Below are 27929 nucleotides of genomic sequence, written 5' to 3'. Positions count from 1 at the left end.
TAGGGATTGACTAGCAAGAAAGTGTTTTGCTTGTTACCATTTTTATTTGGGGTAGTTATTTTTTATGGGTTATTTCACAGTTACTGGTTTATGTAAAGAGCATATTATCAGAAATAATGTTTTGTTGCAAAGAATTCTGTGAGAAGTGCGTTTTGAAGTGATCTCTATCAAAAGATTGCAGATTTCAGTGGTTGCAGGAATCTAACCCCCATAGGTTCAATTTATTAAGTCACTTTGACTTTTACGCCATTTTCTAGAAACCTTACCTCTGTAAATGTAGAGGTTTGACTGTATTAAATAAAGTTGGTTTAGAAAAAGAATGAAACAGAAAGGCTGCTTTTCTCTATAGTCTTGCTGATCTCCAATATGCACCCCTCCCCCAAATTTCCCAATATGAAGGGGTAAATGCATTGGATAAAAGGCTGGAACAGTAACACAGTGCTTGAGGTTGGTTGTCTCTCAGATCCAATAAATTGTGATCAAATCCATTACCTAGTTATTGTCTGTGTGCAGCTGACACACTCTCACTGTGTCTTTATGGATCTTCTTTTGATATATCCAAAGAAGTGCTTATGACTATGGGCCCTCCAATGGGTTGAATTCCTATCCAGTTTGGTTTCTATTCTTGTGGTCCAAGATTATGTCTACAATTTCCCATCATCTGCGAGATGTTTTGAAGCATGATTAGGTAACTGGCATATTATTTAACTACTAGTGATTTAGCCCGTTTCAATAACGGGCGCTAGAAGAGTAGTGCATAAACATTAGTAGGAACAGTCTATATTAAATGGCAAGGGACTTTGACCTCATTCTTTTTGTTGGTCGTATTTTTTTCTTTCTTTCAGCCTTTCTTTTGTTGATGTTTACTTGCTGAGCTGACCGTTCTTTGTGGGCTGCCGCCGTGTATTGTGTGTCTAATTTTCTGTGACAGTAATACTGTCTTGTACGGCTCTATTCAATAAGGCAGCGCACAAAAAGGCGAGCCTCAAAAGGGCGACCTCAATCGCCTTTTTGTGCGCGCCCTTATTGAAGGATGCCTGTGCGCGCCCTTATTGAAGGATACCGTCTTGTATGTCCGCTGGCTTGTACGTCCATAATATACCTTTAATTTTCTCTGGCGGTAATACAGGCATGTGCGTCGGTAATATGCCTTTAATCTCCTCTGACAGTAATAATGGCTTGTATGTGGCTGTAATAGGCGTCACTGTATTGTGTACCTTTAATTTCCTCTCGCAGTAATACTGGTTTGTATTTCCGTAAAAAGCCTCTAACTTTCTCTGACAGTAATATCGCGAGTCGCACCGTGCCCAACGCATGCGCACTTCATCAGAACACACCCACACACGGACACCTGGACGCACATAGGGATTTTATATATATATAGATGCTAATAGGAGCTACTTGGCTTTTTTTTTCTTGTCCACAACCAGATCAGGCCTGCTCCCATCTTGCCTGTCTTCTTTATATCCAGTTTTTTTTTTTTTACATCATTATTTAATCATGAGTAGTTTGTATATGTAGTACTGTGTCTTTCACTTAGGTTTTTAACTACCCTAAGTTCTTGTCTATAAGCCGGACTCATGTATTAGCCGGAGACCAAAAATCATACGAATTTTTAAAATAAAATCGTATCATAGATAAGCCGGACTCATGGATAAGCCGAACGTACTATAACCTATAACTAATAGAAGGGAGGGAGGTCAGTGGTCTCACTCGCGCCCATTTAATTTCTTTAAGGGGGGAGAGAGTGTGAGATATTGCCGTCTCTCTCACTCCCCGCATGGCGCGGTTGGAGCGGCCGGAGCGCGTTCTTTCTGCTCTGGGCGTCGCCGAGTCAACACGAGCGCGTAGCGGTCATTTAAATTGTGATTTTATATGTAAGCATATTTAAATATATATCGCGGATTTCTGCGGACAATGGGTCTTTTAATTTCTGGTACATGCTTCCTCAGTTGGTTTGCCCAGTTGATTTCATACAAGGGACGCTTTTGGCAGATGGCTGAGAAGCTACCCGGCTTACTGTTCTCTTTCTCTTGCGCTGACTATCTGTGATCCTGACGTATGGGGATTGAGCAGGGGGGCTGTTTGCACACCTAGACGATACTGACGCTCGTCTAAAAATGCTGAAAGATTATCTTCACGTTGCTATCTTTTGTAAAGCTGATTCCTGAAAAGACATGCTGCACAGTGCTTCGCATACTTAAAAGCTCGAAGGGCATGTATTGATTTTTGACTGAAAAACAAACTCTCCCTCTCTTTGTCTGCTCCTGACGGAGGGGGTGTGAGCTGCCGCCTTCAACAGCTTTGTGCCGCGGTGCTTCGCATACTTAAAAGCCAAACAGACATATTGATTTGTTTGCTTCACTGCTTTGAAGAGGAAGATATGTTTGCATTCTTTTAATTGTGAGACGGAACTGTCATCTCTGTCTTGTCATGGAGCACAGTTTAAACTTTTGAAAAAGAGACAAATGTTTGTTTGCAGTGTTTGAATAACGTTCCTGTCTCTCTACAACCTCCTGTGTTTCTGCGCAAATCTGTGACCCAAGCATGACAATATAAAAATAACCATATAAACATATGGTTTCTACTTCGCGGATATTCTTATTTCGCGGGTGGTTCTGGAACGCAACCCCCGCGATGGATGTATAAGCCGGACTTATGTATAAGCCGATATTCTATTTTTTCATTTTCACAACTTTTTTCCTTAGATAAGCCGCGGCTTATTGACAAGAACTTAGGGTACTTAACTTGAGTTTTTGCTCTCTATTACTCCTAGAACAAGTGCATTTCTCTTCAGTAGTGTTGCTCCTTCTTAGATTTACGTCATGTAGGTTTAGAGAGTAATTTAACTGTCGGTGGTGTGCAGCTTCACCGCTTGCTGATTATATTCATAATAAACAGTTGCAGTTTGTGTTGTTGCTCGTACTGGGTAGTGGAACAGCTTGATAAAAGTGGTGTTATTCTGCCAGAGAAATGTCCGAGAAGAGTAAACTTTGCCTGATAAATGGTTTAGACAGTGCATTGCAGCTTATCTCAGTCCTATCTTTTCTGTCCAGGGAAATTGGATATTCCACTTTCATACAGACTTCCTCTGCTTGTTTCATATTTTTTCTTACAGGGTACCACAACAATGTACAATTCTGACTCACTGAAGAAAACAAGCAGCAAATGTTTTTTTCCATGTCTGGCCCATGTGAACAAGGGGAGTTTTGCCCATTTAAATGCTCAGCATTTTGTAAAGTGGTTGTTTTGCTTTCATTTTTATGTCTCCTGTCATAGTTTGCAGAAATTGATATATAGTTGACGGTGGAAGCATTGGAAATAGCCATTACTTGTCTGGTATGTCAAAAGAGAGTTGTACTTAGTTAGCTCAGCTGTACATGGTTTAACATTCATTAAAGTTGTGGGGTTTAAAAATGTATGCAGTGGCATGCAAAGGTTTGAGCACCCTTACTTAAAATGTCTCTTACTGTGAATAGTTAAGCAAGTGATGAACTAATCACCAAAAGGCGTAAAGTTAAACAGGACACATTTCAGCATTTTATGTAGAATTAGTGTATTATTGTTGTTTTGTACTATTGTACAGTAAAAAAAAAAAAAAGGAAAGGAGCACCATGCAAAGATACTTAAGGTCTCATAACTTTTACCAAGGTCTCAGACATTTATTAGCTATGGCTTGTTCACAGTCATTGTTAGGAAACCCCAGGTGATGGAGATTGCAAAGCTGTATAAATTCTCTGACTCCTCAGACTTTGTCCCAACAATCAGCAGCCATGGGCTCCTCCAAGCAGCAGCAGCCTAGCACTCCGAAAAAATAAAATAATTAATGCTCACAAAGCAGGAGAAGGTTACAAGATGGCAAAGCACTTTCAGGTAGCTGTTTCCTCTGTTCTTAATGTTAAGAAATGGCAGTTGGACATCAGGAAGATCAAGTTGAGGTGTGGAAGGTCAAGAAAACTTTCTGAAAGAACTGCTTGTAGATTTGTTAGAAATAAGTCTGACTGCAAAAGACTTTCAGGAAGATTTAGCAGACTCTACAGTGGTGGCGCAGTGTTTTCTACTGTGCTGCGACACCTGAACAAATCTGATGTTCATGGCAGAGTCTGAAGAAAACCTTTCCTACAACCCACCCACATAATTCTTGAAATTTGCAAATAAAACGTCTAAAAAAGCCTGTGGATTGATTTGTAGTCACAGTAGAACTTTTTGACCACAATGTACAAAGGTATGTTTGGGGGGAAAAAAAAGTTTATCGAATTCCAGGAAAAGAACACCTTTCGAACTATTAAGCCTGTGGGTATATCGATCATGCTTTGGATATATGTTGCAGCCAGTGGCACAAGAAACATGCCATTGGTCGAGGGAAGAATGGATTCAATAAATAACACCAAATTGTTATAGTTAAAAAGAGGATGAGTCCTACAACAAGATAAACACATCTCAAAATCTACAGTGGAATACCTCAGGAGGCACAAGCTGATGGTATTGCCATGGCCCTCACAGTCCCCCGACCTCAACATCATTGAAAAATCTGTGGGTAGATCTCAAAAGAGCAGTGCATGCAAGCGCAAGAATGTTGAACTAGTAGCCTTTTTCTATGACGAAAGGACAAAAATACCCCAAGTAAGAATCGAAAAACCTTTAGCTGACTATAAAAAGTGTTTACAAGCTATGATACCTGCCAGAGGGGGTGTTACTAAGTACTCGCCATGTCAGGTGCCAAAATATTCTGGAGACGTTCATGACATTATAAGCTAACTTTAGTATAAAACAAAAACCTAGGTTTTTTATTATTTAATTTTAATTATTACAATCACATACGCAAAATATAGAACTGAAAAAGAACTTTAAAATATGAGGACCATTTCTGTGCATCCTATATTTAGGGGAGATATAGTTATTCGAAGTCATAAAGTCATCGCCCAATAAGTTCAGACTTTATCTTAAATCTCCCTTCATATTAATCCAAGACTTGTGCAATTTCAGTTCAATGTATTACTGCTATGACCAAATCAGCATGCCGAGTTTCATTAAAATCTGTGACAGTGATGTTCAAAAGTGTGATTATTTGACATGGAATTATTCAGCTGTTCTTGAGGTAGTGTTGTTGTTGTTCAAAAGCCTCTGAAGTCACATATTTACAAGTCAGTAAGGCAGTGCTCTAAATATTATTGTAGCCTAACTCAAGGTCCATCACAAAGACCACTTTCACTCACTCACACATGCATGTGCAGTGGCAATTAACATAACCTAGATTTTAAAAAAATGAATAAAAAAAACTTCATTTTTGCTTGAGCTTGTCTGGCCATAGTCATTTTCATGAAATGGGACTTAAAAAGCTATTCAGTTCTGACAAATGTTAGAGAATAACACAAGTGAAAGGCAAACTTCTTTTTATGGCAACTCTTGATGATAAATTATAGGGTAAACAGATTTTGAAAATCCCAAGCCTAGACTCTTGTGTAGCATGTATGCCCACGCATAAAGCTCATCCTCAATTTCTGCTTTATGTCATCCTTATTAGCGAGGGATTGGGGAATGGGGTGGAAAAAACATTTTCACAAATGGAACACGATTCCACGCAGTGCTTGAAGTGGAAACAAATGAAGTACTGTGTTTTTTGTCTGCTTCTTTGTCATTGTCATTCTGCTGTTCAAATTTAACACAAGTTCCTAATCAATCTTTCCCTGTCAGTCTTGACCATGCTATTATATATATATATAATTGCATCGGACTGGGAGCTGGGGTATGAGAGGGTCCACATACAGTAAAATTCACTGTTCTAACTATGTTGTGAGGAAATTTGTTTCAACATAGTAATATTTTATTAGGTGAGCAGCCTGTTAAAACCCAGACATTTTAATATTCTTCAGTTTAGAAATTGGAACTTTCCCTGTAACCTGGACGTCTTACCACCCTTATAAATTATAGCAACAGTGAAATAGTAAATGATAAGAATCTGTAAACTTGGTTTAATGTTGGGTAAATAGCACTAACTGTTTATTTGCTTTGTCCAAAGTGGCTTACACGTCACAGAATCTAGATAACTCTTTGGTTTCCTTTCTTGCATTTTATTCTTTAACGGTTAGTAAGATCATTTAACTTGCCTGTTAGGACTTAAAGCATTGGAAGGTAGGAGATGCATGCACAGGTTTCTCTGTGTGCTAAGCTAGACTTGCCAGTAGAGGGTTGCCCTCCCGTGTGTGCCAACCCTACTCCATGTATGCTGTCGGCTAGTTTTTCATTAACTTGTATTAGGGTTCTGTTTGCCATCAGTTTTGTCGATTGAAGGCGAAGAAGATGGAAATTTTCAAAATATGCAAGTTGGTGTAATCACTTACAAGGTAAAATTGAAACAGCAAAGTAATTTATAGTTGAAGTCATACGGAATGTTTCTCTGTTTTAAGATAGATGAGTACAAATTCGCGAATGCTTTTCAATAGGAGATTTTGGATTTTTAAAACTCTGTACAGCATGATCTGTTCAGCCAACTCAGTGAAAATTGAAATGTTTCAACAAGTTTCCTTGAAGAGCCAGTGTGCCACATTTCAACAAAATTGGTCTATGGAAGGCTGAGTTGCTTCATGTGGAAGGATAGAAGTGGCTGTCACAACAGGTGCTTTGCGCATTACTTACGAGTGGTCCTAAAAAGGGTAACCAAAAGGGAAGTTACAAAAAAATGGAAAAAAAACAAAGATTGCTAAATTTATAGCTCAGATTTCTAAACTGTTCTGAATGAAGATAAGGGAAGAACAAAAGGCTGACCAGCTGACCAAACAATGAAATCAGTTCAAGGTAAATTGAGACACTGATTGCGAGCCTGGTTAGAACAAAAACCTGCAAACATAGTGTACTTTTGTTACTGACCTAGAGAAAAACTGACTCATTTGTTCCCATTTATAGCTGTGGGTACTCATCATGAAAGTATTACTTGAAAAATGTGGAAATAAAAAAAGGAGTGACAATTAGTAATCTGCTGTGGTTTACAAGTCAGTTACAGTAGGTGATATTCTCAAAAAAGATAAATCTGCATTACGAGAATGATTTACTGTGGCAGAATAAGAGCAGACAAACCGTTTGTAGAATACATTTATCATTATAACATCTTTGTGTAGCAAACAAGGATATATATTCAGACTGAATGATAAATACAAGGACATTACATTTAATAAGTGATCGGTCGAGCCCCAGGTTTTTTTGCCACCAGTAATGTTAGCCAACGGGGTGCTGGCAGAAATTGGGCTACTGTTGGCTGAAGGAGAATAAGAGGGGGGAGACGTGTCCGGAGGCAGGAGGAGAGGAGGAAAATAAAGAGAGTGGAATTGAGGGTAGGAACTGGTAAGGGGAGAGAGCAGATATGATGGAGAGAAGGAGGGTTGATGTATTGTGCGTGCAAGAGACTAAATGGAAGGGGAATAAGGCCAGGTGGATCAGAGGTGGATTCAAATTGTTCTGTCATGGTGTGGATGGGAGGAGAAATGGGGTAGAGGTTATTATGAAGGAACAGTATGTCAAGATTGTTCTGGAGGTGAAGAGTGTCAGACAGAGTAATGATTATGAAGCTGGAAATTGGAGGTGTGATGATGAATGTTGTTAGTGCATATGCACCGCAAGTTGGGTGTGCAGTGGGTGAGAAAGAAGATTTTTGGAGTGAGTTGGATGAAGTAATGAGCAGTGTACCCAAGGGACAGAAAATGGTGATTGGAGCGGATTTCACTGGGCATGTTGGTGAAGGGAACAGAGGAGACAAGGAGGTGATGGGTAGGTATGGTGTCAAGGAGAGGAATGAAGAAGGTCAGAGGATAGTGGATTTTGCCAAAAGGATGGACATGGCTATTGTGAATACGTATTTTAAGAAGAGGGAGGTACATAGGGTTACATACAAGAGTGGAGGAAGATGCGCACAGGTAGATTACATCCTATGCAGGAGTGTTGATCTGAAGGAGATTGAAGACTGCAAAGGGTGGCAGGGGAAAGTGTAGTTAAGCAGCATAGGATGGTGGTCTGTAAGATAACGTTGGAGATCAAGAAGAGGAAGAGAGTGAGGGCAGAGCTATGGATCAAATGGTGGAAGTTGAAAAAGGAAGACTGGAAGGTTGAGTTTAGGGAGGAGGTGAGACAGGCACTTGGTAGCAGTGAAGAGTTACCAGACAGCTGGGAAACTACAGCAGATGTAGTAAGGATGAGAGCAAGAAGGGTGCTTGGCTTGACATCTGGAAAGAGGAAGGAGGAAAAGGAAACCTGGTGGTGGAATGAGGAAATACAGGAGAGTATACAGAGGAAGAGGATGGCAAAGAAAAACTGGGATAGTCAGAGAGATGTAGAAAGTAGACAAAGAGTACAAGAAGATAAGGCGCAAGGTGAACAGAGAGGTGGCGAAGGCTAAAGAAAAGGCGTATGATGAGTTGTATGAGAGGTTGGACACTAAGGAGGGAGAAAAGGACCTGTACCGATTGGCTAGACAGAGGGACCGAGCTGGGAAAGATGTGCAGCAGGTTAGTGTGATAAAGGATGAAGATGGAAACGTACTCACAAGCGAGGAGAGTGTGTTGAGCAGATGGAATGAGTACTTTGAGAGGCTGATGAATGAAGAGAACGAGAGAGAGAAGCGGTTGGATGATGTGGAGATAGTGAATCAGGAGGTGCAATGGATTAGCAAGGAGGAAGTAAGGACAGCTATGAAGAGGATGAAAAATGGAAAGGCCATTGGTCCAGATGACATACCTATGGAAGCATGGAGGTGTTTAGGAGAGATGGCAGTGGAGTTTTTATCCAGATTGTTTAATGGAATCTTGGAAAGTGAGAGGATGCCTGAAGAGTGAAGTGTACTGGTGCTGATATTTACAATACAATACAGTTTATTTTTGTATAGCCCAAAATCACACTGGAAGTGCCGCAATGGGCTTTAACAGGCCCTGCCTCTTAACAGCCCCCCAGCCTTGACTCTCTAAGAATAAGGGGGATGTGCAGGACTGCAGTAACTACAGGGGAATAAAATTGATGAGCCACAGCATGAAGTTATGGGAAAGAAGCTAGGTTAAGAAGTGAGGTGGTGAATAGTGCGCAGCAGTATGGTTTCATGCCAAGAAAGAGCACCACAGATGCAATGTTTGCTCTGAGGATGTTGGAGAAGTTTAGAGAAGGCCAGAAGGAGTTGCATTGCGTTTTTGTGGACTTGGAGAAAGCATGTGACAGGGTGCCTCGAGAGGAGCTGTGGTATTGTAAGAGGAAGTCGGGAGTGGCAGAGAAGTACATAAGCGTTACACTTCCCTCGTATATATCCTGTATGACAGTGGTGAGGTCTGTGGAAGAAGTGATTGATGCATTCAAGTTAGAGGTGGGATTACATCAGGGATCGACTCTGAGCCCTTTATTTGCAATGGTGATGGACAGGTTGACAGACGAGATTAGACAGGATTCCCCATGGACTATGATGTTTGTTGATGACATTGTGATCTGTAGTGATAGTAGGGAGCAGGTTGAGGAGACCCTGGAGAGCTGGAGATATGATCTAGACAGGAGAGGAATGAAGGTCAGTAGGAACAAGACCGAATACATGTGTGTAAATGACAGGGAGGTCGGTGGAATGGTGAGGATGCAGGGAGTAGAGTTGGCATAGGTGGATGAGTTTAAATACCTGGGATCAACAGTACAGAGTAATGGGGATTGTGGAAGAGAAGTGAAAAAGAGAGTGCAGGGAGGGTGGAATGGGTGGAGAAGAGTGTCAGGAGTAGTTTGTGACAGACGGGTATCAGTAAGAGTGAAAGGGAAGGTCTACAGGACGGTAGTGAGACCAGCAGTATTATATGGATTGGAAACGATGGCACTGACCAGAAAGCAGGAGACAGTGCTGGAGGTAGCAGAGTTTAAGATGCTATGATATGCACTGGGTGTGACAAGGATGGATAGGATTAGAAATGAGTACATTAGAGGGTCAGCTCAGGTTGGGCGGTTGTGAGACAAAGTCAGAGAGGCGAGATTGCGTTGGTTTGAACATGTGCAGAGGAGAGATGCTGGGTATATTGGGAGAAGGATGCTAAGGATAGAGCTGCAAGGGATGAGGAAAAGAGGAAGGCGTAAACGAAGGGTTATGGATGTGGTGAGAGGACATGCAGGTGATGGGTGTAACAGAACAAGATGCAGAGGACAGAAAGATATGGAAGAAGGTGATCCGCTGTGGCAACCCCTAATGGTAGCAGCCGAAAGAAGAAGAAGATAAGTAAAGAAAATTAGAATAGTAGAGTGTGGCTGGTAAATAGTCAGCACCCACTATAGTAGAATCGGGTTCAGTGCAGTGGTTGCTAAGTAGTTTTAACTAAAGTATAGTTACAGGCAGATTTAAATGCATAAAAACAGTACATAGTTGTGCAAAATTTGAATGAGACTTTAGCAAACAAAGTAGGAGCCATTTAGCTCAATGAGTATTCAGTCAGAGCTGCAAAATGCAACAAATGGTGGATGATATAAATGTATAGGAGCTGAAATCCAGTGAGAAGTAATAGAGAGAGCCTAGAGATAGCAGCTTTTATTTGCTTGTATTTGGGTGTAGTAAGTTAGTTGACATATACATACTGTATGTTGTTTATGCAGGTAATAATTTTATTTAACTGTTGTACAACTAGGAGAGAAATGCCTTTGTGGAACCGTGAATAGTCTTAGCATGGGAGTGAAACATAAGGTCATGCTGCTGAATCATGTATATTTTGAGAAGTGACATAAAAGCCAAAACCTTGGGGATAGTTGCAGTAGAGAGGGTGCAGAGAGTTTACATCATTGCTAAACACAGCTGTCTGCATGGTTCAGACGTTTAAGAGCACATGTATAATTTACCTGTTCCAGTGATTATAGGTCTTATAGAACCATACTGGACTAGGGAAATGGCAATTTATAGTACATACTGCAGCAGTTCATACTGCTGTTATAATTTTGAAAACCTAACTGGAAAGATTAAAACAGTTGTCAAAGAGGTGCAAAGTTAGGCAAACACACTATATTCAGAGGAAGAAAAGGAAGATTTGAGATTGGACTGAAGTTAGCCAGAACAGATGATTCAAATTTAAATTTCTTGATAACAGGAGAAAGTTTTGTAAGATTTGAAAAGCTGGGAAGGAGCCAGACCTACGGAACTGATTCATGTAGTGTATGAATAGAGAACATCAACAGTATTGGACTTGAGAAAATGGGAAGGTACAGGATGCAGTAAGAAATGGTACATTTGGGACTAGAATTAAGGCCAGAGGCATCAGACTTAGATGAAAGAAATTAGATAGTGGGAGGTATGGAACATTAGGATGAGCAAGTTGCAAATAATGTTAGGGGTTAAAAGAGGAAGGATAGTGTAGAGTGTTAATAACTCCATAAGATAATATGGCAAAGACATGGCAAGTCAAAGAGCATGAAAAGTATGTGTTTTTTCTGAGGTTTGGTATCTGGTTGAACCTGTTAAAAGTACAGTTGCCTTGTCACTCATTGATCATTTCAGAGAAATGCCTCTTTCTGGCTGTAGAAAACAATTTCTGGTAGTTTGGAGGACCATGTGACTTCCCTGATGTTTTAATCTTAGACCTAGGTACTTAAACTTGTGTTGTTCTTCTGTGTACCAAGAGCATAACCATTTGTTTCAAACTAGCATTGTCTTGCCTGGTCACATCTCGCTTTCTCAGCATTAAATGGGAAGGAAGATGCAAGAGGAGTGAATGGGAGTCTCAGTGGGCAGAAATGAATACAATGACACCGGTGCTAGCCTTGTTGCGTTATGGAGTTTGCTTGTTCTCTTTGTGATTGCATGGGTTTTTCTCCAGATAACCTGGTTTTACTTGCATTCTCCAAAATGTGGGCATAAAGTGAATTGCTGATTCTGAATTGGCCTTTTGTGAATGGACTCTCAATGGACTGAAACTCTGTTTAGTGTTGGGTCCTGATTTGTAGTAGATAATGGCTGGATAGGCTCTGCCTCTGAATTGGATTAAGCATGTTTAAGAATATTATGGTTGCATCTTTATATCTGAGACTTAACTAATCAAGGACCCAAAGCAATAACTTTGTTTTCCAAAATCATATTTCAGACAATATTTCTAGAAAGTATGTTAGATTTAATTTGTTAAAGTTTTCTTAGACTCCTGATTCTTACATTTTCTGGTTTTCCAAAATCATATTTCAGACAATATTTCTAGAAAGTATGTTAGATTTAATTTGTTAAAGTTTTCTTAGACTCCTGATTCTTACATTTTCTGTTCCTCCATCCATATTCGGAAAAGAAAGTTGTGCTGCTGTAGATTTTTGTTTTGGTTTTTTGTTTTATTTTTTGGAGGTTAATGAGTATTTTTGTAAATTACTAACCATAATAAGCAATAGGTTTACATTATTTTCTCCACTAATTTTGAGTTTTATGTTTTCTGGTATACATTTTATGCTGAATTTTGAATTATTGTTCAATTTCTTTCTGGATGGTACTCTTTAGGAATATTTTTCATGTATCTTTTCAATTTACCATTAAAAACTAACAACCCCTTTAATTTTCATTAGAAAATCTCTGTTTTAGAGGCTGCACCCTTTTATTGTGTTAACATTGTGTTATTTTTCCATGTTATTGCGTGTGCTGAAATCTCAAAAGTTGTCATAACCTTTTTTTTTTTTCTCTCCCATGTAGGCAGTGACTCTTAAAACAATGGAGAATGGACAGACTACAGCGTCAAAGCTTGGCCTTCCTCCACTCACACCAGAGCAGCAGGAGGCCCTGCAGAAGGTAAATACAAGTGGCTAGTCTTCATTACCTTTAAGCACACACAAGAGACTAGTCTTCAGTGCCTCATGTGTTTAGATACCAACTATTGTCTGGTCTTGTGTGTCTGTTCCTAGAATTAATATTTTTTCTTTTACTGTCAAGTAAGTGTAGTTATCTAGTCAGGAGACTTAAGTATTAATATTCTAAACATTTCTAGAGCAGTGTTTATGACGCACCTGACCATTAGACGCACCTAGGTTTAGAGGAGGAAAACAAGAAAAAAAATATTCTGAACCAAATGGTGCACTAATATGTTTAATAAAATATAGCAGAATAATATTTCAACCATGTAAATTCAACAGCGGTATTAAGAAACATCACTGTCATTAACAAATAAGGAGAGACTTTAAGGTTCAAGCACTCTTCTAGTTTTATGGAAACCCCAAGAACTCCTCATCACTAGTGTCAGAATTTATTAAGCTCAGTTGCTCACAGTCACTTTGCAGCATCACGTACCTATCATCACACGACATAACCTGTCCAAAGCCACCAGGGGACAAAGCACATTTGGACCAATGCTCCCTGAAGTTATATCGCCAGTCTAGTCCCATCTATATTTGTAATGCCACAAAGCCCTTCATCTTGTGTTTTGTTGTGGGTTTCCAGTTTGAAAAATGAGAATGCGGTGCAAGCACAGCCCTCGATTCAAAAAATTGCTCTGCTTACCTGTTTGTCTCGTCTGACAGTAGCTGAAAGGCAGCTTCAGGAAAGAACAGCCTGAAGTAGTCCAGCGGCTGGTAATCTGTGGAGTCCAGAGTCCAACTCAGTGATAATGCGCAAAACATATGCGCTGAGTATTTTGTTTTCTGCACTCCCTTCGCTCCCTCATGAGATGTAGATGCTATCTTGCCTTTGTTTATATTTGTTTAGATTTCACAACTCACGCACACGCAAGGATTAGATGCCGAGTCAATGAGTCTAACATTCCTCCAAGCACAGAGGGAATGCCTGTAACGTAACAGTGAGTTTTGTCGCCCTCTACCCCTGGATGTCGACTTTTGTCAGGTATTACACATCATGGTCTGTGATGCAATATTCGCTCCATAAGACGCACAGACATTTCCAACCTTCTTTTGGGGAAAAAAAAGTGCGTCTTATGGTGCGAAAAATACGGTACTTTTAAGTGGTGAAATACGTCATGAGCATAATTGCAATTATTGTAATTAATATAAAAACTGAGCAAACTGGAGTTAATAATGCTTGCATTCCAGCTGTGGCTAACTACTGTTGGAGAAACCTGAATAATATTAAATAAAATATGAAGTATTACAGAAAAGGGAGGCCTCATTAAAAACTTTGATATTACTGGTTGCTGTGAACTTGGTAAACACCTAGGGTGATTCGCTTGGCAATTTACAGCTTCTTTTCCTTACAACATTAGCAAGGTGCCACTTCTTTAATAACAGAGATTTTGTTGAGTATTTTAATTAAAATTACTGCTGTTATTTAATGTTGTAGAATGTTTTGGAACACAGCTCACTATTGTCATTTTTCAGCATATCATACTTCATCTTATTTAACAGCACTTCATAAGATTGTGATTTAATTTCACAGTGGAAATTTCCTACTTTTAGTCACTGAAATATACTTCTCCAATAATAAAAGTAATATTGCAGAAGAAAAATCTCTTGCAGAAACTTATTGTAGCGTTAAACTTTTCCTTCGATTAGCTGTATCACCAAGATGTTTGAAAAGATTACTGCTAAGAGACTAATACATGAAATATGTTTAGCATATCTAGTCGCCTGTTTGCACTGGTGAAATTGGGCATTCCTGCATGTGTTGGACTAGAAGTTTTTGGAATTTTTTCCCCCTCTCTCTCATCCTCTCCTGTGCTTATCACATTTTCTAACACACTTGACTGAAATTGGAGATGCCAGCCATCCATTTCATATTATTGAGTTAGCGGATTCTGATTCTAATTTTTTCTTTTATTTTTTCTTTAGCTTTTAAAAAGCTTTCTACACTAAGCTTCTGCATAACCAGATGTGTATATTAAAGTGTTAACTTTTGTATTTTTATAATTAAACAAACAACAGACGTTACCTGTTCTTTTTCATTAATAAAATGAAATGCTGTAGACTTATTGCCCAGTTTCCATTACAATGCCAAAGTAAAATTCTATTTGTTAACAAATAAAGAGTACAGAAAATATTAATCCATAATACATACATAAATAAAAATGCTTCTCATAATTACAAGCTGTCATATTGTTTATTTTTTTTGTAATGTACTTTTCTGTATCAAAGCTTAATTTAAAAAAAGTAGTTTTCACTAGCTGCCTAACAAAAAAGATGTATATCCCCACATATTGATTCAATTAATGGATACTGGCTGCTAAACACTGCTTAAATGGAAATATGCATGCACTTACAGGATTTAATCATTTTTAATCCCTAATTGTACTGCAGCTTTTTTGTTGTTAAAATATACATTTACTATGTTTATGCAGAGTTTTTTTTTTTTTTTTTTAAACATACAGCATACCAGCTAGACATTCCTAATTTTTGAGGTATAATTATAAATATGGATTACCATTTGAATTATGCAGTACTTGTTTCTTACCAAATCGTATACTGTATGACACACTCAAACAAACAAAACATAGAACAAACCTTTAAAGAACGTTGGAGATCTGTCAAATGCTTATAAGATATTTTATTAAGAAACTTCAAGGCTAACATGCTAAACAAGTTTGCAAGTAAAATACAGTGCATCTGGAAAGTATTCACAGCGCATCACTTTTTCCACATTTTGTTATGTTACAGCCTTATTCCAAAATGTATTAAATTCATTTTTTTCCTCAGAATTCTGCACACAACACCCCCTAATGACAAAGTAAAAAAAGTTTACTTGAGGTTTTTGCAAATTTATTAAAAATAAAAAAACTTAGAAATCACATGTACATAAGTATTCACAGTCTTTGCTCAATACTTTGTCGATGCACCTTTGGCAGCAATTAGAGCCTCAAGTCTTTTTGAATATGATGCCACAAGCTTGGCACACCTATCCTTGGCCAGTTTCGCCCATTCCTCTTTGCAGCACCTCTCAAGCTCCATCAGGTTGGATGGGAAGCGTCGGTGCACAGCCATTTTAAGATCTCTCCAGAGATGTTCAATCGGATTCAACTCTGTGCTCTGGCTGGGCCACTCAAGGACATTAACAGAGTTGTCCTGAAGCCACTCCTTTGATATCTTGGCTGTGTGCTTAGGGTCGTTGTCCTGCTGAAAGATGAACTGTCGCCCCAGTCTGAGGTCAAGAGCGCTCTGGAGCAGGTTTTCATCCAGGATGTCTCTGTACATTGCTGCAGTCATCTTTCCCTTTATCCTGACTAGTCTCCCAGTTCCTGCCACTGAAAAACATCCCCACAGCATGATGCTGCCACCACCATGCTTCACTGTAGGGATGGTATTGGCCTGGTGATGAGCGGTGCCTGGTTTCCTCCAAACGTGACGCCTGGCATTCACACTAAAGAGTTCAATCTTTGTCTCATCAGACCAGAGAATTTTCTTTCTCATGGTCTGGTAGTCCTTCAGGTGCCTTTTGGCAAACTCCAGGTGGGCTGCCATGTGCCTTTTACTAAGGAGTGGCTTCCGTCTGGCCACTCTACCATACAGGCCTGATTGGTGGATTGCTGCAGAGATGGTTGTCCTTCTGGAAGGTTCTCCTCTCCCCACAGAAGACCTCTGGAGCTCTGACAGAGTGACCATCAGGTTGTTGGTCACCTCCCTGTCTAAGGCCCTTCTCCCCCGATCGCTCAGTTTAGATGGCCAGCCAGCTCTAGGAAGAGTCCTGGTGGTTTCAAACTTCTTCCAGTTATGGATGATGGAGGCCACTGTGCTCATTGGGACCTTCAAAACAGCAGAAATTTTTCTGTAACCTTCCCCAGATTTGTGCCTCGAGACAATCCTGTTTCGGAGGTCTACAGACAATTCCTTTGACTTCATGCTTGGTTTGTGCTCTGACATGAACTGTCAACTGTGGGACCTTATATAGACAGGTGTGTGCCTTTCCTAATCATGTCCAATCAACTGAATTTACCACAGGTGGACTCCAATTAAGCTGCAGAAACATCTCAAGGATGATCAGGGGAAACAGGATGCACCTGAGCTCAATTTTGAGCTGCATGGCAAAGGCTGTGAATACTTATGTACATGTGCTTTCTCAATTTTTTTATTTTTAATAAATTTGCAAACATCTCAAACTTTTTTCACGTTGTCATTATGGGGTGTTGTGTGTAGAATTCTGAGGAAAAAATGAATTTAATCCGTTTTGGAATAAGGCTGTAACATAACAAAATGTGGAAAAAGTGATGTGCCGTGAATACTTTCTGGATGCACTGTACATACATTTTGCTGTTAGGCTAACGAGCCTTTCGTTAAGCAGCAGTTTCAAACTCAACTTTTTCTATGTGAAAATGTAAGCTGCTGAACCTAACACAAGCTTGCTCACTGTCCAAAGTCAAATAAGCAGTATCCATTTTATTTTAAGAACAATATAAAAAGGTCTAAATTCATTAAGGTATTTTTTTTGCTGTTTGCCTAATTGCACAGTGCAAATCCTCCAATTCCGTTTTCTCAGTTTATTACTCCACTTTCTGCAGTTTCTGCAGGTTTTTGTTCCAGCCAGTTTTGTAGCTAATATATGATGAAACTAGGAATTTTAATTATGTGGCTTGTTAATGGTTTCATTCTCCCAAGACAAATAATGCATTTTTTTTGTCTTCTGAGAGCTTTATCCATTTGTTTTGTGGTCCCTCCTTCTCTCTCATATTTCAAAACATTTTATTACCACAGATACTTTATGATGCATGTACAATACAGCAGGTTTAAACATTAGCTGGGAGAGCTGATGGTTCTTTAAATAATACTACTAATAATTCTTTAGATTAATATAGCGCTTTTCTCACTGCTCGAAGCACTCAATTTGCCATTTGCACCTGATAAACTGATGGTTGACTGCAGCAATTTAAAACTAAAATAGGCCTAGGACATTAAGGATTCTGAAGTGTAACAAGCAAGTTAACTAAAACTAAGCACAAAAATGCTTTATTTGTAAATAAACTGGTTATAATTAAGAAACTGGTTAAAGTGAAAATATGCAGCCAATGTGAGCCTCCAGGATCATAACTGTGTACCCTATGCCTATAGCATTGTAGAAGCCATTATAGTATCTGAATCAGTTCTTCCAGATTCTGCAACAACTTCTACCCTTTGGCTGACCAGACTCTGTACATTGAATGCTTTGCTGACTCCTGCCCTCAGATTTGCTCTTAGTAGCATATTTATATTCTGTATATTTGTTACGCTTGTTACTACTGTTTTTTATTATTAAGTTATTTATTTTTTACTATTTGAAATTAATTACTATCTATTCACTTACCTATTAATTATTTATTCATTTATTTATATATTTATATTATAGTTCTTTACCTGTCTTTCACTTGTCCTGTGTTTATGTATGTGCTGCATAGCAGTCTTGAGAAACATTATTTCATGCCACTGAAATGCTGCAGTACTTGGTATGGCTGGTATGACAATAAAGCCACATGACTTGACTCTTGAAATAAAGTATCTGGTGTTAAAGAAAGCATTAACATGAAAAATTTTGAATGAAAATCTTAGTGATTTGATAGGTATTTAAAGAGACCATGCAGATGAATGTTGACAATTTGTGATCACAAAAAAGTGCTGTAATGATTTCCAGTTCAGATTAATCGATGTGGTATTCTAGGCCAGTATCATGGGCACAAGTACTTCTTTGTGTTAAATTTGCTCTGCAGCAAAACGTATCAATTAACAGAAAAGACAACTATTTTCCTCCTTAGATAAGTGTGTTTTTTGAATGGGACACATTTACAAAATTCCATCTTTAGAATAAAATTATTTTATGAATGCCTGAAATTCAGAACTGAAGCAGAATCATTGACAATAATTTAAGAGTTATCGGAGTAAGATATCGGGACAGCCTAGCTATTAGCTTAAAAAAATGAGTTTGATGGACTGAATGACCTCCTCCCGTTTGTCAAATTTCTTGCTATCTTTAAGATAGGTGGTTAGATCATGTTAAATACGACAATTAGTGTACTTGTTGAGCGATATCCTATGGGAAAATGTCCACACAATATGTTTTTATAAGGACAAACTTTACAAGGAGCTTTTACAGTCTAAAATGTTTTTCATTTTGTCAGTTTTAATGAAAAGTGCTTTTTCGCAAGGTGAACAAGAATCTGAGGTAGTCTTGTCATATTTATAAAAAAATCTATTTTCTATTAAGGTCCTACACTGAAAAGTGCAGCATGGAAGAGAAAGCAAAATGCAGATGCTTCTTTATGAAACATTTAGTATCTTACCAGAGATTAGGTATGATAATCCAAAAGAAATTCACACTCATGAAGGACAATAGATACAAGCTGATAAAGTATACTAATGTCACAAAGAGAAGAAAATCATCTTTTTTAGACGTGGATATATTATTTATATATCGGCATGAAAAATAGAAAACTGGATTCTGTACTTGGATGCACTATATGTCTATTGTTAGAGAATAAAGCAATTAATTTTTTACAGGCAAATGTACATAATGAAATAACTGACCAGTAGAAATCTCTATTAATAGTGAAAAATTGAAACGCTGAGAAAAATAGCCAAATATGGAACGATTTTAAGAAAAGTAGTATTGTATATAGAACTTTGAGAATTAAAATTAGTAGTAATTGAGAACTGCTTCTAAACATACAGTTCAACAACGTGGAAATGTTTTTTGAGTACATTGAGTTTAATTCTAATTAAAATGTGACTCATACATTGTTTTAAACATATCTTGAGGCAAAAGAAGGGTTGAGGGGACCGAGGTAAAATAACGTCTGCAGAGAGCATGTTTAGTACTGAGCGATAGCAGAGAACAAGACATTCTTCAAGACAGTTATACAGATCTGATATACAGATATGGTAGTGGAAACCCCCTTTAAACAATTTAAAAATATTCTGTTAAATGGTAACATATTTACTATTATGGTACATATTGTATTAATGTTAAAGGCATTATTTTACTATTAGGAGCTTTAGAATTGCAAGTTTTAATTTAAATCAACTAAGTTTTGTTTAATCAGTTATGCTATAGTGCAGCTATGTCTTTTTATAATATATAGTCGGCCTAGTGTGTTTGCAGATAAGGCTTCAAAAGTTCACTGTATTAGAACAATTATGATGGGAACAAGTCACTCAGCCCAGTTAAGCTCGAGTTCTGTTCGCCTTATTTCTCCAAGATAACATCAGGTTGAGTTTTAAAGCTCCCGAGAGTGCTACTATCTACCAAATTATTAGATAACTTATTCTTTGTAACTATTTCTCTGGGTTAAGAAGTACTAGGGTGTTGTACCGTGTTATCCATTATGGATGTGATGAGAAGTCAAGCAAAATGACACCTTTTATTGGCTAACTAAAATGATTCAATATGCAAGCTTTCGAGGCAACTCAGATCCCTTCTTTAGGCATGATGTATGTGTTATTTTGCCTGAAGAAGAGGCTTGAGTTGCCACCAAACCTCTGGGTTAAGAAGAACTATTGTGAAATCTACCCCTAAGTTTTTAATCTGTGGCCTGTGCTTTTATTGAAGAACTCATTTTAAAGTAGGAGCTAGAATCCATTATACTAAATCTTGTCATCATTTTAATCACTTGAATTACAGTGCATCTGGAAAGTATTCACAGCGCATCACTTTTTCCACATTTTGTTATGTTACAGCCTTATTCCAAAATGGATTAAATTCATTTTTTCCTCAGAATTCTACACACAACACCCCATAATGACAACATGAAAAAAGTTTACTTGAGGTTTTTTTCAAATTTATTAAAAATAAAAAACTGAAAAATCACATGTACATAAGTATTCACAGCCTTTACTCAATACTTTGTCGATGCACCTTTGGCAGCAATTACAGCCTCAAGTCTTTTTGAATATGGTGCCACAAGCTTGGCACACCTATCCTTGGCCAGTTTCGCCCATTCCTCTATGCAGCACCTCTCAAGCTCCATCAGGTTGGATGGGAAGTGTCGGTGCACAGCCATTTTAAGATCTCTCCAGAGATGTCCAATCGGATTCAAGTCTGGGCTCTGGCTAGGCCACTCAAGGACATTCACAGAGTTGTCCTGAAGCCACTCCTTTGATATCTTGGCTGTGTGCTTAGGGTCGTTGTCCTGCTGAAAGATGAACCGTCGCCCCAGTCTGAGGTCAAGAGCGCTCTGGAGCAGGTTTTCATCCAGGATGCCTTTGTACATTGCTGCAGTCATCTTTCCCTTTATCCTGACTAGTCTCCCAGTTCCTGCCGCTGAAAAACATCCCCACAGCATGATGCTGCCACCACCATGCTTCACTGTAGGGATGGTATTGGCGTGGTGATGAGCGGTGCCTGGTTTCCTCCAAACGTGACGCCTGGCATTCATACCAAAGAGTTCAATCTTTGTCTCATCAGACCAGAAAATTTTCTTTCTCATGGTCTGAGAGTCCTTCAGGTGCCTTTTGGCAAACTCCAGGCGGGCTGCCATATGCCTTTTACTAAGGAGTGGCTTCCGTCTGGCCACTCTACCATACAGGCCTGATTGGTGGATTGCTGCAGAGATGGTTGTCCTTCTGGAAGGTTCTCCTCTCTCCACAGAGGACCTTTGGAGATCTGACAGAGTGACCATTTGGTTCTTAGTCACCTCCCTGACTAAGGCCCTTCTCCCCTGATCGCTCAGTTTAGATGGCCGGCCAGCTCTAGGAAGAGTCCTGGTGGTTTCGAACTTCTTCAACTTACGGATGATGGAGGCCACTGTGCTCATTGGGACCTTCAAAGCAGCAGAAATTTTTCTGTAACCTTCCCCAGATTTGTACCTCGAGACAATCCTGTCTTAGAGGTCTACAGACAATTCCTTTGACTTCATGCTTGGTTTGTGCTCTGACATGAACTGTCAACTGTGGAACCTTATATAGACAGGTGTGTGCCTTTCCAAATCATGTCCAGTCAACTGAATTTACCACAGGTGGACTCCAATTAAGCTGCAGAAACATCTCAAGGATGATCAGGGGAAACAGGATGCACCTGAGCTCAATTTCGAGCTTCATGGCAAAGGCTGTGAATACTTAAGTACATGTGCTTTCTCAATTTTTTTTTATTTTTATAAAATAAAATAATTTGCAAAATAAATTTGCAAAAATCTCAAGTAAACTTTTTTCACGTTGTCATTATGGGGTGTTGTGTGTAGAATTCTAAGGAAAAAAATTAATCCGTTTTGGAATAAGGCTGTAACATCACAAAATGTGGAAAAAGTGATGCGCTGTGAATACTTTCCGGATGCACTGTATATTGCCTCGTTATCACTGTTTGCTTTAACTGAAAATGTTCAATTCCTTGAGGTCTTTCTTCCTAGCAGGTAGTTTAAAATCTGCCTAGTCACACTTCTTCAGACTTTCTGAAGCACTGTCATGTCTTTTTTGTGATATGGATACCAGAACAGCATCATATAACGTAGAAAGCCTTCCTGTATTCGTACTTCACACAGTGTGTGTTAGTACTGTCCACTGCATCCTCTTAGTCCTTCAGAACACCCATTTTCTGTTCAGGTGTAACCTGTTTTAGCTCATGTATTTAATGCCTAGAATTAACTTACATCAGATTTAAAACAGGTTTGCATAATTCTGAGCATTTTCAAAACCCATTTCTGTTTATTTGGCTGATTCTATAGTATCTGCCATTCTGATTAGTTTAACATATTCAGACTTAACCAGCTTGTCATTTATATTCTTGTATTCTTCCTAAGATTGCGTATGATCAACTTCCGTTGTCTTCTACTGAATACAGAATTTTATGTATTTCATATATAATTATCAAACTAAATGTACTAGATTATAGCAATGGTAAAACATAGCAACACTGTTATGAATTTCCACTTTCTTTAATTTTGAAGTTAGTTTCAAAAGTGAATTTGAAGTTTTTTATTAAAGAACAGAATATTGAAAATAATTGCAATAGCTACAGTGCAGAGGTATTCAAATTTGAAAAAGGAAGCGAGTTAAGTAATTTTCAGATGCAAGAATGAGTAATTTTTTTTCTCTTTTTATTTTGAGTGAAGCAAAATTGCCTGGGGCACATTTGTACAGCTATTGAATATTGCAGCTGCTGGAGTATGTGAATTATTCAGTATTCCTTACTTTTTTTGTTGCTCATTGGATTCCTCTCTCAAGTCAAAAATTGAATTCAACATTTTTGAATATTCAGACGACCTGGATATGCAAGGTTAGGTGGGATCTTTGCCCTGCTGTAGGGAATAAACAAAAAGTTATCAAAACCTCAGAATAAAAAAAAATATAATGCATTTATTCAGTATAAGTTCATACGCATGTTTTTTTTCCCATAATTGTGTTGTATTTTAAAGCCTGCAGTCCAGAAATTTCTGAATGAGATGATAAAGATTAAGATGAATGTTGATTCTTAGTTTGACTGTTTCATCATCACATAAATATTACCATTTCTGGTTATTATAGTAAAAATATTAAACCGATAAATGTATTTTTGGAAGAAAATATATAGTACTGTGTTTTTGTTATTAAAGCCTACAACAAATGTTTCCCATACAGCCTTAAAAATGTACAACTTGGCATTCTCTAGTTGAAGTCACAATGACATAAAATGTCAGTTTGAGTGAAAAGCATGTATTTAAGTAGGAAATTCTGTGCTTTGACACGAAATCTGTGGTTACAATTTTATTACTATTTATTGCCAAAAAGCATAATCATTGTAAATATGTAGACATGTGAAATAGCTTAGTGTGCACTAAATATATAAATATATTAAAGAGTACATGTATTAAGGCAGAATATACATGAAAATGACAGACACTTGCAGAAGCACTTTTTATTTGTAGCCACTTAAATCTTCTAGTGCACCCTTGTGATTATATATGTTGAAATCTCTGCTCTTGGCCTGTTTACAACTGGATTTGACTTTGGTGTGGTGTCTAAATGGAAAGTCTGAATTGAAAGTTAAAAAAAAAAAAAAAAAAAAATCTTAACAGTAAGTAGGCTCTAATATTACCTGTATGAGCGAGCTATTCCAGGTAAGATAAATTATTTTGCTAACTTATTGGTTGATATTATGTGCTAACTGAATTGAAATGATCCTGCAAAGACAAACAGAATCCATGCTTGAGATAGAAGAATCCTACAGATAGACACTTGAAAGAGAGACAGTCCATAGCTTTAGCTGTTTGTGATTGACCTCAGCTTTAAAGTATTGGCTCAGTCTGAGGAAACTGGGCTAATAAAGTTTGGCACAGGACCCCCTGATTTTTTTTGTACTTGATACACCATTTAAACTGAAATTTTGAGAACTGTAGGGTTTAAATTAACCTTTAAAATTAATAAAGCATAATCTAGTAATTGTTGCTTCTGCAAAAATTGCTCCCTTGCTTTATGCATGGCTTTGTTTCTAGTTTAAGTTGATGTGTGCAATTCTTCTGCTGTTCTCACTGTTTTAAGGTCAGAAAAATCATAATGATACATGCAGAAAGAACCCGCCAGAGTACCCTCATATAGCATTTTCTACATCATCTTGTAAGACATTTCACTTTTTTAGGGTGAAAAACTATAATTTTCTCAAGTCTGGTAAGTTCTATTATTTACTTTATGAAGATGAGATTTTTTTTGTGCCCTAAGCCCCTCCCCCATTAAATGATTTCTTTAGTGCCCTCTATAGAACCTTTATGTGCAAAACCTTCATCTCAGTCTGTTATGATGGAATTTCAAGTCTGTAGTTTATTTTATCAGTTCAGTCTGCAAAATACTTTAATTTCTGGTGGTAGAACAGTTCATATTATTACCTTGTAGGTATTGCCATTTGAGCTTGAGAAATGCTGATCAAAATGGCTTCCCTCAGTAGTTGTCTGAGTGATCCTGGTTTGTAATAGTTTAAAAAATAAAGTCCCTTTGCTTTCTTTGAACTGGTATATTAAAATGCCTTCTACTATATATCTTAGTATAAAATTGGTTCAGATTTAAAGTTGTCTGAATGTCAGTTATAAACTGTTAGTCAGTTACATATTTTTAATCTTGTTGTACTGCATACAATGACAGAATCAGAATTACAAAAGTGGCCAAGTCAGATTCCAGAAATAATATGAAGAGCTAAATTCTGTTGATAATATATTAGGGTAAAAAGAAGGGGTTCTTTATTAAACACCATATAACATATATACATTTATAAGTATCAATCAAGTAAACGTTTAAGTTATTTCTAATGATGTAATATGTGAGATTTAATGTCAAACATTTTTATACGTCTAACTATAAATCTTATTTTTTTTCTCAGTGCTGATAGTTTATCAACAGATGACATATACAGTATGTCTCACCATCTTCTCGGCTACTGGTTTAATTTTTACTTGCCTTTATTCAGTACTGTCCTACAGTTGTTAAAATGTTCTTTGAATTTCTTTAGATCTTTTATGCTGTATATACAATGACACACAATTACACATCTTGAGTGACAAATTTTAGTGCAGTCTGCAGTACTTTGACATTAATAGGCATATTGTAATAAGGAAATTATTGAATTGGAAACAAATGTCAGTGATTGTCAATGTTCTTTGGGAATGAGCATATTTCTTCTCTGTTCAGGCAAAGAAGTATGCGATGGAGCAGAGTATTAAGAGTGTGTTGGTGAAACAGACCATCGCTCATCAGCAACAACAACTGACTAATCTTCAGGTGAGAAATAACACTATCTGGGAAAGCATCACAACACATCTAATATACTGTATTGTATAATTTTTCCATTGTCATATCATGTTCATTAAACTTTTAAAAAAAAAAAAATCCTGTATTTTTTGTTTATTTGAAAGATGTGTTAAACACCTTGGTTAGCTAAATGTAAAGCCTGCTGCCACTCCCAGATTTTACCTCATTTGTGGTCTTTTACAGATTAGGTAAATTATCATACTCAAAATCATAGTAACATTTGTTTAGAAGTCGATTATCTGGTGATATACCATTAAAGCAGGTTTCTGACGTGTTAGTAAAATTAGTTACTCCATTTATGTACTTATTCTATCCAGGATTTTTGAGTATGCCTAGGAAATACTTTAAGTATACTAAGAGAGTGACTGTAATTTTAAATTGGATATTTCAGTCAGCTTGAGTCAAGTCTAAATAATTTTCTTGAACAGTAAAGTACCTGATCTGACAGTGCAACTATAAAATATAAGCAACAGGCTTTACCTGTATGCTAGAAAAGTTGTCTTATTGCCTTTTTAGGCCATAAAATTACAGATATCTTTCAAAAGAATGAATTTTAACAAAATTGATTCACAGGTTAAAGCAGTTTGGATTTTCTCAAGAACAGATTTTAATGCCTTTTTCCAGAGGAAATATCCTTGGTTGTGACATTTTGTAGGTTTGCTTTTCTGATTGTTTACTGGAATATACAGATTGTTAAATTACAGTAAACACGGTCTGATTATTATTTCCACCTGGACAAGAATTAAGTTTTTCTGAATTGTTGTGCATTGCTTATGAATGCGCTAATTGTAATTTTTTTGTGTTGCTTGCTTAAAACGTCAGTGAAGGTTTGCAAGATACTGGGGAATGGTTTTGTGGGAAGGTGGGGTGGGGGCTAATTAAGTACCAATAGAAAGAAGATGGTTGGGTTTTGGGTTAAATGCAAAGGTGGGCATTCTGTCTGTGTCTCTGCCTGATGTCTACTAAGAAATACTTAAAGAAGAAAAACAATCTAACCTCCTTTTCAGCTCCTGCAGACTGAATTCTATCTTTACTGTCTTTCAGATGGCAGCAGTGACAATGGGCTTTGGAGATCCTCTCTCACCTTTACAATCGGTCAATAGCAATATTAAACTTTTTTTCTGTGCGCACTCCTGTTAAAGGGACTGTTACCCTCTCTTTATTTTTTCCTATTTTGTTTTGAAATTTTTTTTGTTTTGTTTTAATATCTATCTAACTAATGGGCCAGTTGTAACCTCCTTTCCAGAATTTGTAGAGGGAAAGCAAACATATTTTAAAAGTAGACGTGGATTAAAGATATCTTATGGTAATGGCATACAGAATGAAGAAAATCATTTAAATTTTAAATATTCAGAGTTTAACTTTTTCCCCCTTATACCACTACAGAGGTGTGTGCCCGTGTAGGCTGTCACTTGGCCTGTAGTTTCAGAATAAAATTCTATGGTAAATTTAAAGTCAAATATTTTTGTCTTCTATTTTTTTGGCAGCATATATGAGCTGTTTATTTTTTAAATGATTTAACAAAATATGAAAGCATGTCAAAATAAAAAATTCGATGTCATTTTTAAGTGTATTTTCATCATTTTAACATGTAGTAGCGTTACATTGTATTTAAAGTTCAAGCCAAAGTTTTGCATTTAATGCATATACAAAGATGACAGACTTTCGCTCTGATGAGAGGTATTTTGACTCTTTTAGATATTGGGTTAATTTTAATACTGAATTTATTAGATAGTGGATTAATTTTAATTCATTTCTACTAATGTTGAAAGCTGTCTATTACATTAAGGGGTAAACTGTTAAACACTTCATGACTATAGTTGCCATTTATAGGAGTCAAATCAATTTACTTGTACTTTGCTTAATGTTTGAACCATAGATGTTTCATGCAAACATTAAGCTTCTTTTAAGAAATGGAAAAGCCAATTGTGGTTATTTTTATGTGTGGGGTTGGATAAACTCATTTATAAAGCAGGGATGCCATGTCTACTTTATAAATATGTAAATGGTGTGCCGTGTTCACAAATTGGCCGCTCTTCGCAAGGTTGTTAGAGGATGAGCAGTCACTTTAACCTCAAATCAGCAATCAGAATTTTTTTCCCAGACCTGTTAATTAACTGTGATCTGGTAGGCAGTGAAGTGCTAAGGTTTATTTATTTTTTGTATTAGCTTTTACAGATGTAAATATGAAGCAAAAGCACATTGGGATAAAAGTTTAGAAATACAAGAAACCCCCCATTTTTACTTGACATAGAAGGAAACAAATGCTTAGGTATTTGGGGTATTCTATTTTTATTTTCTGTGCAGACCAGCCTTTGAGACATCTGTATTTAGTCTTAAAAGGACTGAAGGCATTTTAAGACAGATGTTTT

General features: G+C 37.5%; 1 protein-coding gene across 5 annotated transcripts in view; it reads left to right on the top strand.

Moving 5' to 3' along the window:
* The window catches only part of puf60b (poly-U binding splicing factor b), a 68944-nt gene that overhangs the window by 7304 nt on the left and 33711 nt on the right, over positions 1-27929 (top strand). For 2 of the 5 annotated variants that reach the window (XM_028804220.2, XM_028804221.2), the window contains 3 exons: positions 12650-12745; positions 25438-25527; positions 26602-26652. In XM_028804220.2, the coding sequence (XP_028660053.1) occupies positions 12668-12745; positions 25438-25527; positions 26602-26652 (219 nt within the window). In that variant the 5' untranslated portion in view covers positions 12650-12667. Of the gene's footprint in view, positions 1-12649; positions 12746-25435; positions 25528-26601; positions 27001-27929 lie in introns of those variants that run through there. The other 3 variants (XM_028804222.2, XM_051929206.1, XM_028804223.2) reach the window with 3 other exon arrangements.

Source organism: Erpetoichthys calabaricus, chromosome 6 (genome assembly GCF_900747795.2).
Source record: "Erpetoichthys calabaricus chromosome 6, fErpCal1.3, whole genome shotgun sequence".
Lineage (NCBI taxonomy): Eukaryota > Metazoa > Chordata > Cladistia > Polypteriformes > Polypteridae > Erpetoichthys > Erpetoichthys calabaricus.
The sequence above is the reverse complement of the archived record's forward strand: the minus strand, read 5'-3'. Positions and strand labels throughout refer to the sequence as shown.